The sequence below is a fragment of the Drosophila erecta genome, unplaced genomic scaffold, assembly GCF_003286155.1.
Source record: "Drosophila erecta strain 14021-0224.00,06,07 unplaced genomic scaffold, DereRS2 tig00000000-arrow-pilon, whole genome shotgun sequence".
NCBI lineage: Eukaryota > Metazoa > Arthropoda > Insecta > Diptera > Drosophilidae > Drosophila > Drosophila erecta.
The window spans coordinates 15,896,400-15,917,614 of record NW_020825194.1 but is presented as its reverse complement, the minus strand read 5'-3'; the positions used below and the strand labels follow the sequence as shown (position 1 = coordinate 15,917,614).

Here is a 21,215-nt window from a genome sequence, read left to right as displayed (position 1 = left end):
CTGCCCCACTAGCGATGATGGTGAAAGGATCAAGTGGCATTTGTTCTTGTGCGCGGCGACTGTGCATTTAATTGGGTGTTTTTATTGGTTTTTAATGATACGCGAAATGATCGAAGCTTCGACTGCCTGCCCGCAGGGCACCTGCTCGTCGATTTCGCGGGTTTCGCAGATTTCCCAGCGACCAGGCCAGCTGCCACGCCCCGGCAAAGGCGAGTGATTGTTGCCGAACAGCAGCATGATTAATATAAAGTTCAATCTTCAATTATGCCGGTTAAAAAACACAAAAGTCAGTATTGTATCTTACTAACAGCGGCGTCCGAAGCAACATGTTGCTGCTGCGTTGGCAACAAGTTGCTGGCGCGTAACTGCGACTGCGCGGCGTCTTCTGCGTCGCTCTCTCGCTTTGCTCACTTTTCTGGCTGGATGATTCCGATCCCGCTGCCGCCTCTGTCGCTGCCGCTGCCGGCGATCGGCGGTATAAAAACGTTGGCGCCGCCGAGCGGTTAATCAAACAGGCGACGCCTTCAAGTCTAGCTGCACGTACACGAGAGTGGAGTTGGAGTCGTCGGCTTTTTTTCGTGGCGCTCTTTTTTTCGGTTATCCACATTTTACCCACCCGCCCACCGTTCAAAATTGTGATACAAGAATTCCAAGCCAAAATTGCAAACCTAAAGTGTATGGAATACCAAATATAACTCTGTCATTTATGAAAAGGTTATATTTGAAAAATTAACAAAGTGCTTAAATCAATAAAAATAAATCAACGTGTTGTTCAAACCCCAATTTTACATAACCAAAATGATGCAGCCAAGTGCGCTCTTACTAACCACCATCATGATCATCTCCTGCGGAGTGGCATTCGCCTGCAATGGAAAGATAATTGGTAAGTTATTCAAAAAATCAAGCCAAGGTCCCAAAAAATCTATATGCAGCTCAGGAATTTTGGGTGTTTCCATAGAATATAGAATTCCAGGGCATGTCCAGCATGGCTATTGAGTTTTTTCTAGTTCATTTTGGACACACGTTTCAGCTATTTAGTGTGTGAATGAATACAGTGAAGTGCAAATATTTGCCTGTACAAACTATTCTGTTTAAACTGCGTTCCCTGAAATCAGCGAGGGTAGCTCGAGAATTTATTGAGCAATATGTAAATGCTTCTTAATTTGCCAGTTTGGCAGGTCTAACCAAAATAGACTCGGTTCGGCACGAGCGAGTCACCTTTCTTAATTTTCCAGTTTTAAACAGTGTATATATTGCATAATAAATAGTTTAGAAAACCAACAAATACTGGCAAAATATTACTTAAGCGTCGAGCGGGATAGGAACCGGTTAAAAAATATCTGGTTTATATAATTTATATAATATTTGCCAGTGCTTAAGCGAAATACAATTATTTTAGGTGGCTGACCTATCAACCGTCAGCGGCTCATACATCCAAAAGGCCATTCAACTTAAAAGCGAAATCCTCTTCAAATTCGATGAGATCAGAGCAGGAGCCTCGTAGAACCCTTGAATACAATTAGAGGCGCCTAATAATCAGATGTGCAAAAAGAGCTCATTGAACTGAGTTTGCCTTTTTAATTGCCCCACCAAGGCGCCAAGTTGAAATTTATAAACAAATTAAGTTACCAGTCGTCACAAATGTGTTGGCAAAATTATACAAATCACTAAATTTTTAATGGGTCATTGAGCTGATCTCGGCCACGCTTATAAGTTTCGGATAGAAATACCAAACGCTTTAATGTTCTTTGTTCTGCACACGCGGCGCTTAAACACCCAAAAATCCCAATTTGCCATAAAAAGCGAAATGAAAACAAAAAGATTTTTATAGTGCGCGTGTGCGTTGCTGATTGATGATTGCTTTTATGCCTTGTCTTCGATATCAACTCGATTAAATGGTGTGTTTCCTTTGGAGGGGCCGGCACTTCAATTTAATCGCATGTCACAGGTATCATGGCTGTTAAGCCGGAGCATTTTGGTGCGGCATCAATCAAAAGACCGCCGTGCTAATAATGTAATTAAATATGTTGGGCACAAGGCTAGTTGTAGTGATAATCAGTAAATGATAAATGAAAATGAAACGAAACATAAAGCATAACTATGAAAATTAACTCGCGCTAAATGCGTCGGTTATTTTTCAACGTCTTGTAGTCCTTGCCACTTAGCCCCCTCCCGTTGGGCATTTTTTCCCGTATTTTGTTGTTTTTTTCTGTTTTGTTCAAGGTGAAGTCAACGCCTGGCCAAGATGCGGTGCAGTTAAGCACTTGTTAACATATTGTCGGCATTTGGCTGAGCGGTCAGACTGCCAACGAGCGAGTTCGTTGCTTGAGTCTTTCGTTTCGTTTCGTTTCGAGCGAGCTGTTGACGTTCCGTTGTCAACATTATCTCAGCGGTTTGTTTCGTTCACAAGCGGAAACTGATCGACAGCTTTATGTGCAATTTGTCAGCGAAGGTAGTTCACAAATTTGCATAGCGCCCGCTTGATGCAGCATCGATACAGAATAAGAGGGAAATGTGAGGCTTTGCCGGATGATTGATGTCCGCTGCCGACTTAAGTACACAGCTCTGGGCCTGATTTTTGGCTTTCGCCTACCGGTTTTCGTATTGATACAAATGTAGCATAATTTGACAGCTGTGGCTGGTCTCTGGGCTTTTGAGCTTTAGCTATTCGATTCTGATCCATGGCTCATGTGCTATTTTTAGTCCCAGCCTTGGACAGCATATGTTTTAAGATTAAGTCGAGGCAAACGCCGTGTTTAGTATTCTCGGTTTTTGTTTGGCCCCGCCACTGCCGCTTCATTATTGACATCTAGACCCATATATTTGTGCCAGACCGCTGGCGAAGCTGCCAATTTATTTACCCAGCGACGATCAACTTAGGGCGCGTCAAGTTGTCTGACTTTAAATCTGATTCCGACAGACACGTCCCAGCACTTGACCGACCGGCAAAAGCCATGGTCAAGTTGGAAGCCTGGCTTAAGTGCTATCACGTCGCGCTGGGCAATCAGCGCCCATCGCCTGCTCCATTATTATAATTATTAAAAATTATTAAGCGCGCGTAATTATTTAAATGAAATGGGGGCACTCCCCAAGGATCCACTTCCGTCTCAGCTCCTTTTTACTGTTTCGGCCCGATTCGGAGTAATTAGCACCCCAGGGCAATTCGGTTAAAACTGCGACCACTTTTCGTAACTGATTGGCTGACACACTTCAAACATACCTCTCATGAGTCAGGCGTCATAGGACCATGATTTTGGGATTAAATCGAATTTGACTAATTGACGCCTTCGAGCAGCACGCGCCGCTGGCATTTTGCATTTCATTTGATTTTTTATTCCAATACGTGTTGTTCTGTGTTCCATTTTAATGGCTAAAGCTTATCGAAATAAACCGGTTGACTTTTGGGGAGCTAAAACGCTTTAAGGAAAGTGACACAGATGTCTTGTGATTCGGCCAACCGGCTGGTTACATAAAACCCTAATCGCCGACAATTTGGAGCACACGCAAGTGTGGAATATTGTGTAGCCGGGTAAATAATTAAAATATATGTAAAACAAAGAGCAATAAAAATGCGCAGCCCCACTCGGGATTTCCGTGAGGCAGAGCCATAGACTCCGAGATTTCGACAAATATTAGCTCGATAGAAACCGGCTCCCTTGGGTAGGCAGTTGTTGTTGGAATCCGTTGTCATCTCCATGTCAAAGGAGAAACACCAGCTCGAAGCTATCTTCGAAAAAAGCAGGCATTTTAATGCAAACAAAAATAGAAATGATAAAATTCTCCAGCTGCGTAGCTCATGCATATTCCCCCTTAATTCAACTTCTTCTTGGAGGCTCTTTTTCTAATATATGCAAATCTCAACCTAATCATTTCAGCATCGGGCATCACGGCGGAAGAGAGATCAATCATCTTGCAGGAGCACAATCGCCTCCGGCAGATCGTGGCCACGGGACGATATCCGGGCCAGCCGGGTGCCGAGAACATGCGGGAGATCGTCTGGGACGACGAGCTGGCTGCCAGGGCCCAGAAATGGGCTGATAACTGCCAGTTCCGTCACGATCCGCACCGCACAATAAGTAAGTTACTCCGATCCATAGCTCCCCTAATGCTCAATCCCATATGCACATGTGAAATCAAGGATTTGGAGCCCATCAGCGCAATGCGATGGAGTTTCTTTCTACACGATACGGTATTGGCTAATTGGGGTGGTCATTAAACCTTTAAAGTCTGAATTTCATTGATTATTTTTAGAGAATGTCTAAAATCCAAAGTCTAATATGAATTCAAATCTTTTACGGCACCTTTCACTGCCACTTAAACGAATTTCACCAATCAATCACTTGATAACACTTTTTTGAGAGCTTTGTTTTAGAAAATGACTCATGTGGGCTGTGACTGTGATTTTGGAGTAAAACGAATCATTATTCTAATAAAATTACATTTTAAATGATAAAATTCCTTGCGCAAATATGTTTCTCCAAATGATAATTCTTTTATGGCCACCCAATTGCAACTATTTTTTTAAGATCTATCATAATTTCCATTTTATGCCTGCACGAATAGCTTCTAAAACACTAAGACTAACCTGGCACTATCAGCACCTGCAACCGCATCCCCCAACATTTTATACTCAACCATCCAATCTTTCCTACAACCAAATCAATTCTAATATGCGACATCAATCTACTGACAGATCGCTTTACAATGGGCCAGAATCTGGCCATTATCTGGAGTACGGTCCCCTTGGACGCCGATGACGGTGATTTCCCCTCTCGCATCCAGAGTTGGTTTAACGAGGTGCAGAAGTACTCCTTTGGAGACGCCTGGTCCCCCAAAACTGGACACTATTCGCAACTGGTTTGGGGTGAGACCAGCTTGGTGGGCTGTGGATATGCGGAGTACAAGGATACCAGCAAGTACAACAAGCTCTACGTCTGCAATTATGGGCCTGGGTAAGTTTCATAGATGTTAGTCAACGATTTGATAACGTAAAGTTCTTTTCCATTAATACATTTTTAATGGAGGATTTACTTCTGAATTCTTTAAGTATCTAACGAGATGTTCCTTTCCCTCTTGCAGTGGCAATGTGGTGGGCTACAATCCCTATGAGGTTGGAAAGCCTTCGTGCTCCACATACGGCATGAAGCCTTCATCCCGCTACCAAGGACTCTGCGCCGCTCCCGGGTCCTCGCCAGCGGCCAACAGCGTTTATGGAGGGAACACAATTGAAACGTATGAGTACAGCTACAACAACAGCCCTTCCAGTCAAACCGCCAATAACAATCCGCCGACTAACAACATTAACAAGAGCCAGTTCAGCTATAACCAACCAAGACCCAAGCCCGTCCAAGCCATCAATCCAAATCCCTCCCCATTCACCCCACAGGCAGCGGTACCATCAGCGTCATCCTTCGGCGGCAGTTCGTTTGGTAGCGCCTCGAGGGGCGGCAGCCACGCCTACACAACGGATCCATCGCAGTCGGCCGGTCGTTATCAGCACAAGCTCGAGGCGTATCAGCCAAGTGCGGCCGAGTTCGAGAAGTCCGTACACAAGCATACCATACTACGCACCTACATAGAGCAGAATCAGCAGAGGCAGGATCAGCAGCAACAGCAACAGCAGCAGCAGCAGCAGGAACAGGAGCAGGATGAGCAGCAGCAGCCAGAGCCCTCGAGCACCAAGAAACCCAGTCGTGGATGGAGCCTTCTAACATGGCGCGGTTGAGCTATACAACTTGCCAGTCCATTTGCCAATCTAAAATGCCGCTCAATGTATTAGGCCATTAATAGCTACTGTGTAGTGCCATTAGCCAACCACCAGGATCCATCGTCATCTCTTACACCCTCTGTCCATCGCCGTGAAACCCCTAGCAATTCCTATTTAAATACTCCAACAATTTGCCATATGAGCTGTAGTAGTTTCCCTTCTTTGGAATTCCGGCTTGTTGAGACCAGAACATAAAAGAAGTGCTGGCGGCGGACGAATCATGCCACAGACGAATATTTGTATCAAATGTTTGCCACCCACCCAAACTGTCATCCTGTTAAAACCAACCAATCGGCATTCAACATCGATCAGCTAGTTGTAGTATTGTGTTCAATAAAACAAGAATATTGATTTGTAAAGTAAAGCTAATTTGTTTGATTTTGGGCTCTACATTTCCTTGAATCAAATCTTCTTTACTTTTAGACGTTTTATTTTGGCAAGTTGGAGCGTATGACCGTGCATGACAAAAGCTGTTTGATTTGTGTTGAGCCCACTGACAAAGCTTGGCTGCTCCTACACACTATCTTAATTTCCAAAAAGAAGAGAACTGGCTTTAGTATATAAATCAGCTAAGAGTAAAAGCTAAGGGAGCGCCTGCGTATAATTTCGAAAATTCCGCTGAATTAAAGAGATGCTACTGAGGAAAATTCAGGAAAATGGAGGGGAAACGGTAACCCCCTCCTGGCTAATGCGTTATATGCAACAATGCCAACTCAAATTAAAGGCGGATATGAAATGAGCAAGGCAACAATGAGCTAATGAGCTGAAATGGGAAATGTATCGAGTTCAAGGGTTTTTGGCCAATTTAGCTTGCAACTTGTGTGTATGTGTGTGTGTGTGCGTTCGAGTGAGTGCTGCGCAGAGTTTTGGGAACCTTGCACCTGCTCAAGGTCGTCCAGGTGTCTCTCGCCGAGCCACCCACCCAGTTACCCACTTCGTTCGCCTGCACAGCAGAAACTTTCAACCAGATAACAGTCCATTTTTCCTTCCTTTTCGTACCGAAAAACTTCTTCGGCGATAGCCTCCCTCAAAACTGTGGCGATTTTCACCGCATGTGGGGACTTTATTTCCGGTTTTAATTGCTACGTTTATCAGCCAGTTAGCTGTCCCAAAAGTACAACTCCAACACACACCCACACTCACACACTCCTGCCGAAAGTGCCAATTTCGTTTGTGACAAGGAATTAAGATAGGCAAATATGGCTGTCAATTGTTGTTGGGGCGCCCCTATGACAGTCGTAAAATATATGCGAAATGTACGCATATGCCAAAGGGTTGAAGTTGCAGTAATTCCGGAGCTCTATGTAGCAATATGCTTTATTTATATTGCTCTGGGATGTACGAAACATTATTCTGTTCCCTTAATAATTAAATTTTGCCCAACAATATGTAATTCAAATAAATGTAAAGAATTTTGAATTATTTATATATAGTAGAAATATATATATACCATATTATGTACATATGTATATATAATAAATGTCTTTGAATTATTTACTGTGCACTTAGTTAATGCCTCCCCGTGAGCAGACGCACTTCATCATCCGGGCCATACTCACAGATCCTGGCAGCGTGAAATTAACTGACAGAGTCCTCGGCAGGACAACTTTTTATTTATACGCAGTCATACATTTAAATATGACGCAAGGCCGGAGAGGCCGCCAGTGTCCTTTTTGCTGCTGTCAGACCAAGAAAATGTCCTGATTCTGAATCTGGACCGGAATCTGTATCCGTATATATAATGGCTCGAAACTTGACCCGCAGCTGGTGGAGGAACTTCGCGCTTGTCCCGGCTGATTTATGGCATTTTATACAAACGTCAATTTGATGCAGCTGTCACTGCAGCGGAAGTGCAATCTGCGAGTTAAATGCGTGCAAAAGCCATTTCCCAGGCCATTTCCATGGCCAAGAAAAATAAAATTAAATGGCCGCATGTAATTAAGTCGCTTAATGTGCCTCAAATTGCCAACTCGCTTTGGCCAGAAAAACGACCGGGTCTTATGAATTTCCACACATTAATTTTCGTACCCTTTATGCGGCCTTTTTTTTTTTTGTTGCTTCCTTTGTTTATCCCCAATGTGGGCACTTTTCTGCTGCCAAGTGTCATTTTTGATTGTCGCCAAAGGAAATGGAGTGGGATTATATCCTTGCCTTCTGCGATAATTAGCGGAAAACTTTGGCAAGCATTTGACACAACTTGCAAAAAGTGGCCAATAAAAATGTGCCTTTATCGGATTCCAGCTGGCAAAAGGGATTTTGCATTTTCCGTTTCTTTAATTTATGCTCAACTCTTTCAATTGGGTGACGTGCAGAACTTTATTTCCAATTTGCAACGTCTCACCTGACTTGGCAGGATTGGCGAAAATGCTGAGTTTCAATTTAGGAAAGGGATTAGGTGTGCAGCTGCATATCATAAAAGTCACGCCCCTATTGCACCGCCCACATATAGCCACTGAAATGAAACAATAAAAATATCCACAAAGCTGCAACCCATACGAATATAATGCAATAATAAAATGGGCAACGAAAGCAAGAAAAAGCATATATTGGAAAAGTTTTTCAATTTCAGCAAAGCTTTTATTTTACATGCAAAGATCCCGCACCCACACACTCGCACCTCGGAAAATCTGCTCCCCCAACCCCATGAACCACTTCCCACCACTTATCTCCATTGGGGCCAAGTGCAGGCGGGAAAACCAAAACTATTTTGTTGTGAAAGAGAAATCCGCACACATCCCGAACTCATCCCCAAAAACAGAAAATACAAAATTAGAAGTGGGAAACCCGGCAACAGAACAACGCAAATGCAAAATGTAAGCAATAAGCGAAAATGAAATGAAAACTCATGAATGGCCAACGAGAGGAAAGCGAAATCAAACCGAAAAAGCATTTTCCGAGTATTATTGGTGGCCAACTCCCCGTCTCCATGGCCCTACAACTTGCCCTTCCTCGATTATTCCAGCTCCATCTATGTACATTCCCAGCTCCAGCTCCACATCCATTTCCATTTCCATCTCCATCTCTATTCGCATATCCATTTCCATTTCCCATTCTCATCGACTTGGTATTTGTCGTCGTTATGCAGTTGGTAGTGGAATTTTGCATGCCGCCACGCAGTTGGCCATGAAATGGAAAAAGAAGGCCAGCATAAGCTGGAAATTACCGAAAAACCCCGTATCAGTGTCCGGGAAATAGAATCAAAAGAGCAAAGCTCGCGCAGACGAAGCGTGTGATAGAGTTGCTTCTTTATTTATGAGCGTCTGCGGTGGCTAAGCGTCGTTTTCCCATCCAACTGCCCATGCTTGGGGGAATCCTGCGCCCACTCTTAATTGCGTCCAGGACCTTGAGGGACGATCTGTGCCACAGCCGTTAGAAAATCGTGGAGTCTGCTGATGAGGCAGGGCTGTAAATCATTTCACATTTGGACGTGGCTCTGGCAATTGGCATCATGCTAATAATTTAGACCACTTAAAGCAATTGGAATTGCAATTCATTGCAATACAATGAAAATAATAGTGAAAAGTTATTAAAAATTAGAAAATAAGTTAACGTTTTTGTTGCATTTGTTGGCCCATTAGCCAAACCCTTATCCCACGTCTTGCTCCTTGTATTGCCCTAAGAAATTCTCATTTTTAGACAATCAACTGTTGAGTGTGATTTTTACGAAGCACGATGGAATGTTCATGCGTTTGTGTAAATATTAAATCCTTTCGCTTTCATGCCCTTGACTTCTGACAAATGTCAGGCAATCTACGGCACTCTCCTTCTAATTCGATGGAAGTCATCAAATTTCGCTTTTGACCAGGAACCAGGGCCTGGTTCCAAGAAACCTAACCTACATGAGTAGAAAGTTTATGTGCGGTCCACGCAGTGCTGTAAAAATCCTGCATGAATTTGCATATTTTCGGGTACGCAAAGCACATGGCAGCAACAAAGGAAAAAGGTAAATAAATATACAAAATTTGCTGGAAGAACTGCTGGGAATAAGGTTTGCTTTTGTTGAACTTTACGCGTCAAATTTTACATAAATCTTTATTTTCCCAGTACGAAGGGAAATGTTTGCTTTGAAAAATGTGCTGCATACTTCTGGGCAAGTGCTGGCGAGTGGACTGCGGACTGGGATTGGGATTCGAATTGGGATTGGGATTGGGATTGGGGCTCCTTCTACGAGTCGTATCCGATGAACTGCCCTAGTGACTGGCAACCGGGAACCAAATGGAAAGCAAACACGAAACGACAGCTTCGAACTGCCGTTAAATCAAACATAAAACCCGGAAAACAGTCGGAGAGTAACTCGCCTAGCAACGGCCACTAAACCGAACAAAGTCAGCTTTATGGGCCATCAAAATTGCACAACAATCTGCCGCTGAACCCACAGGTTATGTTCACTGTTTGCTGGCCAGATTGGTGGGCCATGGCCATCGGCAGTCCCCTGGTTAAGTCCATTGCCTAGTTTGAAACGCCTTGATTGCTCAAAATATTGTTGCGAGTGTCCGTTTTCAATCCGAAATGAGTGTTCATCAAATCTACATAATTCGACCCACAGGATGCTAGGTGGTTCAATCAGTCCGCCAATCAGCACTTTTATTGTTGCTAATCAAAGGTCAACCGCAAAGATTGTAACGAAACAGAGTTTTGGCTAGTTTTGCGGCCGTCATCCGTTCATCCTCGTTTCGGCCAAATCTCATTTCTCATTTAGTGCTACCGCTTCACCCGATGTCAGCTTTCCACCATCCCAAGCCTCATCCTCATCCTGATTCCCATGGAAACATCATTCACATCCGCATTCGCAACACGTAGTCGACGCATTTGTCGTCCGTTAATCAGTGCGTTGATTTTTGAGGATTTATGACAGACCGAGTGCAATTGCTAGTTCAGTTTTTGGGATATCCTACATCAATTAGTTCACAAACATCAGTTCAGTTTGGACTAAACTTTCGGTGGCTCGAACTCCAGCTGTAAACGCTTCGCGATGCACACATAAAGTCCGCAATTAATTGCCTAATCGAAAGGCTTCTGACTTAGGGCTGCACCATGAAAAAAGATTAAAATTAATGGTTTTAAAGTTAGGTTTACCATAAGTATTGCCTTAATACTTGTATATTATTTAACTAAATATATCTTTCTGAACACGATATTTAGCTTTATTTCACCAATTTTATTATTTTTTATTTTGCAATACTGCTATACTCGTATATTCCCAGTGTAGTGCTCCCCCAATCCCGTACCGAGGCTACAGCCATTTGCACTCGGTATCGGGTATCAATGCCAGCCCTCAGGATGGAGCTCATCCCTCGGATCAGGCATTGACTTGTACAAGAAAAACCAATTAAAATGAAAACATGCAACGTGCCATGGAGCAATTTATTGCATATGTATAGCTGCTGTGCGGCTTTCTCCGTTTTCATCTAGGAGTTGCTCCCTGCGATTACCCCGACGACTTCCCGGTTCCCCCGAATTGCGACTCCCGATCCCAATCCCTGGTTTTGGTCCTTATCCTGTATGCGCATCAATGACTCATTAACGGGGCAGGAGAACTGGCTATGAAGTATGCCACACAGTGGCTCCATGCTGATTCATTAAATGCAACCGATTCAGTTGAAATCTGACCTCCTTCTCCGCCGCATCAAACACTGTTTGCTGATATCAGCATAGGTTGCATATTTGTTTTATTGCTAAATACCATGGTTTCTTGGCTTATTGCTTTTTCCACTTAGGCACACAGGGGACCACATATCAAGTTGATTAATTAATTCCTGAATTATGTGCTCTGCCCCAAGGAATGCGTCTTTTATCCGACATTTTCCTTATATATACGAATATCTTCGGCGCTGCATCTGTCGACTGTTGGTCAGATAGTAACATTATTTTAGCATTAATTGGCTGTTCGCAAAGTGTTTGCTTAATTTCGTACCTTTTACTTTCGACTTGGCAGCTTATTGACTCCCGTCAGACTGGTTGAACAGTAAATAATTACACTTTGCTGGCTAAGCCCTTAAGGTTTAACGGGCTGCTAAGTTCAATATCGTTATAACATGCATTTTGCAGTTCTCAGGCACTTTTCGTCGCCTGTAGCAAGTCCTAGTCTTAGTAGCTGCCAAATATTCAAAACTGATGGGCTCTTAGCAATGTTCAATAACAATATTTATACATATTAACTATATGTTGTTGAGCAGTAAGTAAAATTATGAAGATCAAAAGAAAATAGCCTCTTTATAAAGGTACATTTGGTCAAAAAAAGAATCTATGCCATATGGAATTCATGAATATAATGAATTAACACAATTAATAATATTTTATAAGGAGAAATAGTTATTTGCCTATACGACTCCTAGCTCTGAAAATGTCCTAAGTTAAACTGGTGCTGCCGCAAGTCTGCAGCGGATGTTGCAAATGCCAGAACAACGAGCCCGATTCCTCAGTTTCAGCAAACTTTGCCTCGGTTTGTGTGCTTGAACCGGGCTCAATGGAAAAAGTGACACATGTGCCGCATTTGTTGTCTCAGTTCTTGTTCGTGTGCATTGGCGTAATTAATTTGAAGCGGCGCCAAAAGCGGAAACGCCGCCCCCGCCAAATGCCCCTCGTCCATATGCTAATTGTGCAAATCCGGATCCGGTGGTGCAAAGTTCCCAAAATGTGCCTCAATGATTGCTGGCTTTGTGGCATGTCAATTAGAAAATATCGCAAAATCTCTTCGAAAAAAGCAACTTATTGAATCGATTTCAGTGCGCATATACGCAACTTTATTGCTCGCAATATTTGCATTATTTCTCAATTTCGGTGGGCCACGTTTAAGCATTCGTACTTATATTGCCGCCATTTCACACAGCTGACACAAAACCATTTTTGCCGTCAGTTTGCTTACTCCCTGGTGTCACTTGGACCGGCAGCTGTTTAAAATTCAATAAAAAAAACGGCAAAAATATGGCAAGGCATGTAAATTGTGCCTAATAAAAGTCTTATTGAATTTGCAATATGCCCACGGAAGCGCAGAATTATTTACCCGATATTCAGCCTACATATGTGTGTGAAATGGCAGTCACGTGGACAAAACACAGATTTACATATAAAACAGATTGTAATAAATGCAGGACAAATATCGGGTCGAACATTAAAAGATAAAAGCTATTTGTACCAGAGCAAACAAAAAACAGTATTTATTTAATGTTTAAGTGCTATAGGCTGGGTAAATAAAAAGAAAAGTTTAGGAAATATAAAGAAAAGTCTAGGTCCCCTTTTTTATTCGCATAAATAATAATTAAGTACATCAAATAGACAGAGTAATAGATGTACACCACAAATAGGTAATACTTTTACCATACAAAAGCACAGATAGACCGCAAATCTGAAGCGATTGCGCATAGTCGTAATCTGTCCGTATTGGAAGTTGATTTGTCATGCACGTAGCGTTTGTCACATCAACACCACCAGTCCAGTATCCGCCAGATACAGACAGAGATATATATTTTGGGGGACGGGATACGAGTGATGTATGCATTGCCAATTGTCACTTTTGTTGACTGACATTGACGTGAAATGTTTTTCATAAGCTACGCTCCGGAATTTGCGGGCAGCTGCCGGAGGCTATTCTCCGTATCCCCCATACCATCTCACCGGATGTGGTGTGGCATTGAGAATTGCCATCCGTACAGGCGAAAATGCTCGCTTTCTTCTCGACTTAATGAAAAAGTTTTTATTGCCACGTCAGAGACACATACGCGCATAAGAAATGTGCCAGCGAAAACTATGAGGGACGACCTCGAATAACAAATGAATCGCCTAGGGCGTGGCCAGGACCTCTCGGATCTCGAATATTCCCGTGCCAGGAGATTGATGACACTCTTCAAATTCCCGCCCAGGGGTGGAGCACCAGCAGCCCGAGGCTTTCGTGTCTAATTAAAAAGCAAAAGGACCTCTCAAATGATGCGAGTCAAAAAGGGCCACATTACTCATACGTTATAAACACATTAAAGACGCCGACTCAACTTCGCGGCGGTGGCAACATAAAATCTAAACAATAATTACACATGCGACTGCAGCACAGCATATGTTGCGGCAATGGCTCCCGGGAGAGCTGCCTCCACAACCCCGTGGTACTCATGTCCGTTTCCGTGTCCGGAGCTCGGGTTTTGGGTCCTGCGTTTCTGGGTTCGGTGCCCATAAACGTAAGTGAATTAACCATTCAACTAACATTACGGCCATTAAATCATTTTCGTGTGCGCTGCGTGCGGGTGCCCAAAGGGAAATGGGAAATGGGAAAAGGGAAAGGCAATGGCAAGCCCGCAAAGGAAACTGCTGAAACTCCTGACCAGGATTCGGATTGGGGCGTGTGCTCGTCTGTCGCTCTTCTGCTCTTTGCTCTTTGGCTCTTTTGCGCTTCTGCCTCGTTTGCTGCATACTTTTCAGGACGCAGCTACACCTGCAGAAAAAGTCGATTTGTGTGTACTAAATTAGCCAGTTGTTGAAAATGTATACCAAGGTACCAGTCACATTGAAAGGAACATTATTTAAAATTGTAGAAAAATATTCAGTTCCCAATGATGTTCTTGAAAGAGGACAGAAGTCAGTATCTGAGTAGCTCTGAGTATTAAATTACTACTCACACAATATCACATTTTTTCTCTCGGTGCCCCGCCACAGAAAAGAACATGCAAACTAATTTGATGTTTGCCGCCCACTGCCACCTTTCCCCCCAAAACGCACTGTGTGCGTGTGCTTTGCAATTGAAATTGAACTACAAAGTGTGCTGATGAGTTCTTGGGCCCTGCGAAATGGAAGGGCATGTCGAAAAAGTGTTTACAGCGGTGCAATAAATTGCGCACCGCACGCAACTCGCTGAAGGGGGTTGAGGATTTGGATGTGAGGCTGGGGTTGGGGTTGAGTACTGAAGGAGTGGCAGCGGCGGCCCAAGTGCAATGGCACTGGGTCCTCGAGAGGGCGGCTGGCACCCCTGGTGGTGGAGGGCATTAACGAGGCGTCAAAAGGTGCGATTAAGTCGAGCGAAGCAGCAAACACAAAAGACTTTGGGCGCAGCGGGAAAATCAATTTATGACTCACGCACACCAGCCCTCTTGCGAAACGGAGAAATGGAGGTGTGAACAGTTTAGTTCAACAATAATCTGATTTGATTCCAGGAACCGAACAATGGAGCTTAATAGGCTTATACCTCACTCTCAGATTGTACGATCCACTGCCTCAATTGTTGGACATTGGAGTGCTTCGTTACTAGGATGTTTATAATTGCTGTAGTTGATATGATTAATACATGCCTGAAACGGATAAAGCTAAACTACACACCTAATTGTAAGATATTCATACTGCTCAACTTACTCTAAAGTTAGCAATATATTTTGCTAACGGACGATATTCCTAAGAACCGTAAAAACGCTTCCTTTAGGAACCCGTAAACTTAAAGTCGCCCACCATTGAGCATCCCAACGACACTTATCTGGCAGACAGGAAACACAAACAGGCCATCAACCTGCAGCAAATATAAACTCTGGGGGCTGCCATATTCTATTTGCGGATCGCGGATGAAAGGACGCTATCTTTATGTGGCAGTAAAGGTGAAATAAATATCTTAACGAGCCGAGAGCGGCGCTGAAGTGCGTCGGCAAAATGAGCCGTAAAAGCAATCAATTCGCCATGTGTTTTGGAATGAAAATGCAAATGTACGCCAAATCAAATAATGTGCGATTGCGAGTACTCAGAGATTAGAGGCAGAACACGTCGTGCAATTGTCACAGATTTATTTGCATTCGTCTGAGCCGGGGCTTCTGTTTGGGTTTGGGCCAAGTTGCAAGCAAACAATTATGAGGCAGGTTTTAAATCGAATACGGAGGATGACACACATTTTTGATAAATATGATATGTAATTGCAAATATTTATTTGCGCGCACGTTTGACAAAGCAAACAGGGCCTACACGCTCTGAATTTTGGCGAAAAAATAAAGAAAATTTCTCCCCACACTGCGCAAAAGGAAAACGTGATGCTGTCAGCACTTGTAATTTTTAATGGCAACTCTCGAAATTTATGGCGCCAGCTCTTGGCTCAATACCATGGACCACATGCAAGGAGACAGGGTGAAATGCTGTCTGCAGCATTTAAATGCCAGCTGGGAAAACCCGAGCTCTATCGCTGAAAAGGCCAATTTAAAGGGCGAAAATATTGGTCGAGGTCACTCCCCCTCCGCTGAGGTCAACATCGCGCACAGAATATGCAAAAAAAAAAGGAAAAAAATAGTGAAAAGCTCTGGGAAAAACACACGCCCTCTCGTGTACTCGAAATTGGCAGAAATTAGTTCGAGGGGTGCATAAATTTATGAAAGAATAAGGGCGAGGGAGTCTCCCCTTTGTGTTGGCTCGAATTTGTTATTTAAGTGGCATATGCACGCATAAATGTTGAATTTTTAATTGATTTCAGCGGATTTCGCTGCGAAGGGGGAAAAAGCTTTTCAATTAGGACTCATAATATACGTCAAGTGCTCATTGGGTGGAAGAATTTAATGGCTTGATACAATAAAGCACCGAAATAAATAATTATTTATCTATCTACTTGAAAATCGCACTTTCATCAGATTTCTTTTTATTGATTTTTGTGTGCATTTAAACAAGTTGAATACTTAAACATGTTGATTCAGTTGTAATAAATATGAATATAAATATTTTTATAGAGCCTTAGTAAAAAATAAATATACCTTTTTCAATAACTACACTACTTCTTGCAAAGGCAGGGTACAATTTTTTTCTAAGAGCTCTAGATTTATTGGTCGTAAGTAGTAAAGGGTAGATGCTTCAGCATTTTGCCCGAAACTCAAGCTAGCATATTAATATTACCTCATAAGCTATGATATTATAGCCAGAGTGTGCTCTTAATTAAATGTCCATGATGTGGGGAAATGGCTGCTTGTACTTAAAGTCAGCGAGAATGTTTTCTGTAATGCTGTTCTAAGTCAGAAATCGATATTACTTTAACCAAGTAAATAAATTTGATGATGAAATTCTCTTTGTGAAAAATAAGGTATTCAATGGAGTAGATGACGACAGACTATACTAGATTCATGATGAAATAGATCATAACCAAGTTTTTACCATGTCATGTGGTGGCATCTGGTTTTGGTTTGGCTTGGACTTTACAAGAATGCGTTCAATTTTATGACGCATCCACACATAATGGAAAAGATAGATGGTGATTTCACAGCGCAAAAGTTGCCCCTCTTTACTCGCAGTTGACCATTGAAATGATGGATTATAGCACTCCTGAGGAGCACACGCTAAACTGGCCAACAAATCGTGGCCAAAAATAACAGAGCACCGCAATTTACTTACTCGCAAACTAGGAAAACAAATGGAGGCGGAGGTCAGGGGCCAAACGTTGGCACACTCACGCACACAGATACACAACAAGTTACGCTGAAAGAGCAACAGGAACTTTGGGGAAACTTGTAAGTTTGTTTGCCCACTGACTGCCACGGTTGTTTGTCTTCTTGGATGGGTTAAGCGGCGTGGGTTAAGGCTGAAAGTGGCCTTCACAATGGAGCCCGACGCACCTGGCTGAGTTGCTTAATTGTGGCCAGGACTTTGGTGGGCCACTGGTATCCTTGGACATTGGCTGTGGGCTCGTGGGGTTTTGTCAACGGCTTTGCAGTCTGGCCGGTGACATCTTAGTGGCCGTTCATATGTTAATATGTGGGGCAAAGGGCTAAAGGGTGGGACTGTGTGCCTCTAATTAAAAGCTACACATATGGGGGAAAAACGAAGACTTGGTCTAGGGATTGTGGCGCACAGTTTAACACTGTCACGCATGGCTCCGTGTCGAAATGGTTTTGGCCAAAAGGTTAAGGCCAGGCCTAATCACTGAGATGGCTCGCAATGTACGCACGCCCGCCCAAGAGTCACAATTAGACTAATGAAAGCGGCATCAGACTGCGTAATTTTGTGGCTAATTTTCATGTGGATCGCATAACGTTCGGCGGGCTTGTTTGTGTTGTACCTGCATTTGGCTTTTGCCAATTAAAATAAATTATAATCCAATTTATCCGTAAAAAGGAGCTAACGAGGGGATCCAGGCTTACACAATTACGCGTAGATTTATATCATTTCAGAAAGTCTCGACGTCCTAGTCTCCGGGGATCCAGATCCAGTATTCATTTGCTTAAAATGAGAGACGAATAAAGAATAATGAAAAGCGTTCGGATTTCGATGGGATGCCGCAGACAGACTGTCTGGATTTTCCTTTTTTTTCGCAAGCTCTCTTTTTGTCTGCTTGCTAAAACAATTTTCCCTTTCTCATTGAAATCGACAGGGGCTGCAGCGATGTTGGGAACATTTTGATGGATTAAAAGTTAAATTCCCGCGCCCCGCGGACATTTCACATTTTCCAGTCACTGGCTGCTCAATTGCAGAGGCAAAAACAAAAAAAAATAAGAGTTTCGCTGATGATGAGTGGATATCGCAGGGCTCTTGCTCCACTGATTTCTGCAATATGGCCAGTAATCGGAGCTGAATTTAGTTTCAAAGAATTAAAAGTTATGTAAAACAGCTGCGAAGCTAATTAAATTAAAACCATTGAGTATAGTAGTTTAGATAAGTCGGTTTTTTTCGCGATTACATTCATTTTTCATTCACTGACGAAGCTAAATTAAGCCCGCAGACCATAATTTACAACCGAAACTCATACATGGTGGGAATATATACCATCGATAGCCACAGAAGCTTATTCGCTTCTTTTTAAATGACACTTCAAGCACTTGCGTGTCATTTTTAATCGGAATCTGTGCTGGATATTGAATATGACTCTCGAATTCGTGTTTGATTCTTTGATATGCGCCAGCTGTAATAATGGTGTTAATGGCAATTAAAACGGATGCACGTTCGGTCCGGAGAATATTGGACCGCTTGCTCTGTATGTAATATATTTTATGGCTAGTTTTTAAAGCTGCTGCTCTGCTCCGGCTGCCAAGTTCGAGCGCTGACAGCTCGACGGCAAAATGTCTCTCGGCAGCAGACACCGACTCTAAAGTGGTAAAAACTTTTGCGGTGATAAGCGTCGTCCTTTTGGGCTTGAGAGAAGCACCAGGACCAGGAGGTGGAGCTAGAGATGGTGGCATTTCTGAGGTCCTGATGCCAATGGCTTGTGGCAGCGCATAAAAGTATGCAACAGTTTTTAGCTTCCGCATTATGCCCAACTTGTTACTCAAGCCACAAGGAAGTCAAGTTTGCTGCTCCTGGCTGGCCGCATTCTGTGTTTTGGCCCGTATCAGTTCTCGTCTGAATAGACACGTTATCTATACACAATATGGCGTCAAGTGAGCTCGGTACAGGCACGTTTGAATGATGCCCACCCACTGAAACCCAACCCCTATCAACTTGGCACAATGTCGTGCATTTCTTTTGTAGCAGAGTGTTCCATTTTTGTGTCTCTGCCGAAGACGTGCCATTGTGTTCACACAATATCTGGAAAAGCCATTTCCCATTTATTTCAAAAGTGCCTGAAACTTTTGGTCGCTTGAGCTTTGCCTGCAATTATCATCTGCCAAATTCACACACAGTCACTTACTCACTTATGTGTACCTATTCGAATGCAAATTAATCAACCGAAATAAATCTAAATTAGAGCTCTTGACACCAGCACAACACACCGAGTTCAATTGAAATTTTCATTTCAACAAGTTGAGTTAAGTTGGTCCTAGCGGCCACAACAATGCAATATTTTATTGCCCAAGTGAAGTTTACCTGGACAAAGAGTACAACTGGGAATGAACGCCTCTGTATTTTGTAGCACATAAATTTGATTTGTTCGACAAGCCTACAAGGATAGGACAACCCGCACGGATACTACACATTGCGAAAATATTTTACATATTATTGAAAAATAATACGATTGCATAAAAATTGGTAAATTTTAGGTTGTATGATACTTATTTCATAATAATATGCTTAACTTGTATTCCAAATATAATTAAATAAATAAAATACGACGGGCTAATTAATTCATGTATTTATCTTTTAAGAGTTAAATTCTTTGTATTTTACAGTGGACTATAAAAGCTACTGTTCGCAAAGTTTGCAGCAAAGTTCAAGTTTTGCATTGCACTTTATATCATTGGACGACACGCAGATCGACATAAATAATTCATGCTTGATAAATTAAACAATATACTAAGCAGCCATTTGTTATGCATAAAGTATGCGCCATGTGCGCCAGACTGTGGCACACCCCTACCAATGCACTGGATCACACGAACACACACAAACACTCACGGACACACAGCATTATGGAGACAAAATGGCGGAGGCTGTCGTTGCAACAAGCGACAATTGCAACGCCTGTAAGCCCGAAAGAGCGGAAACGGAAACGTGCATAGTGCATGCTATTTGCACAAATGTGTGCAGGAGCGGGGGGAATTGTCTGGGCCGCCACCACCACCATTATGCATTGTGTCTGCGTGGGAGTTCTTATTGTGAAGAGTCACGTCACATTTATTTATGGTCACTTGGAAGCAATTCGTTACGCTGCCAAAAGCGAGAACGTCTTGAGTTCGTAGCACTGAGCAAGGGAAAGTGGAGCTTACACCTAGACCACTGCGCATATCCTAATAAAAATAAAAACATAATTAAATATCGTATTCAAAATGTACTGAAACAAAAACTTTGTAAAACACCCCTTTTATTATAAATTAAATTATTAATTTAAGCCCTTACTAAATTGAAAATCAAGTTATGATGCGCACCAAAAGTTTCAACATCTATATCTATGCAAGTACATACCCCACGGATAACGAGATTCCCCACTAACCTTGACAATTACTCATAATCACTGCTGGTTGCACTAACCTTTGCCCTAGGGGCGACTGCTGCTTGCCACAGGGCAAACACAACAGTAATTATGTAATGAATAAAAGCCACATTCACAGTTGCAGCGTGGCAATGGGATGTGCTGGAATGGGAAAGGGGATGGGAATGAGCATGGAAATGTGGTTGAGGAGGGGGGTGGAGATGGGGAGTGCCTTAAATAGCGCATGTCATGTGTGTGGAGTATAGGAGGCAAATTCTGTAATTGAGAAGGGAATTACGTCTGTTCCTCATATGACCATGATCCCACTACCAATTCTTGCAGAGCTTAGGAAGATTAAACATTAAAAGTACCGAGTTCGAAAATTTTTAAACAATAAATTACATATTTTTTTATCCTGAAAATAAAGCTTAAAAAATATCTTAATAACTCAGTACATACTAGCCTAGTACAGAAAATGTAAATGCAAATTTAGTTAAGTTTAAAATGATCTTAGTTCATTTGGGTATTTGAAAGAACACAAGCTCATTAAGAAGTTATAATTGTTATGCATGCAATAGTACGAATTGAACATTACTAGCTAGATTTTGTTCTAAGGTAGCCAAGTCGTCAGCACTAGATGGCTTCCGTAATTACGTATACGTCATGTGTTAT

General features: G+C 42.6%; 1 protein-coding gene across 2 annotated transcripts; it reads left to right on the top strand.

The window, feature by feature from the left end:
- The first annotated feature begins 475 nt into the window (after window positions 1-475).
- Window positions 476-6,131, top strand: LOC6553657 (venom allergen 5). Of its 2 annotated transcripts, XM_026975719.1 has the most exons (5): window positions 476-883; window positions 3,876-4,076; window positions 4,694-4,952; window positions 5,080-5,232; window positions 5,387-5,645. In XM_026975719.1, exons 1-5 carry the CDS (start codon window positions 799-801, stop codon window positions 5,577-5,579), a joined length of 891 nt encoding a protein of 296 aa, XP_026831520.1. In that variant the 5' UTR covers window positions 476-798; the 3' UTR covers window positions 5,580-5,645. The 2 variants fall into 2 exon arrangements, with proteins under 2 accessions (XP_026831520.1, XP_001980306.1); XM_001980270.3 differs by having other exon boundaries at window positions 5,080-6,131.
- Window positions 6,132-21,215: the final 15,084 nt, after the last annotated feature.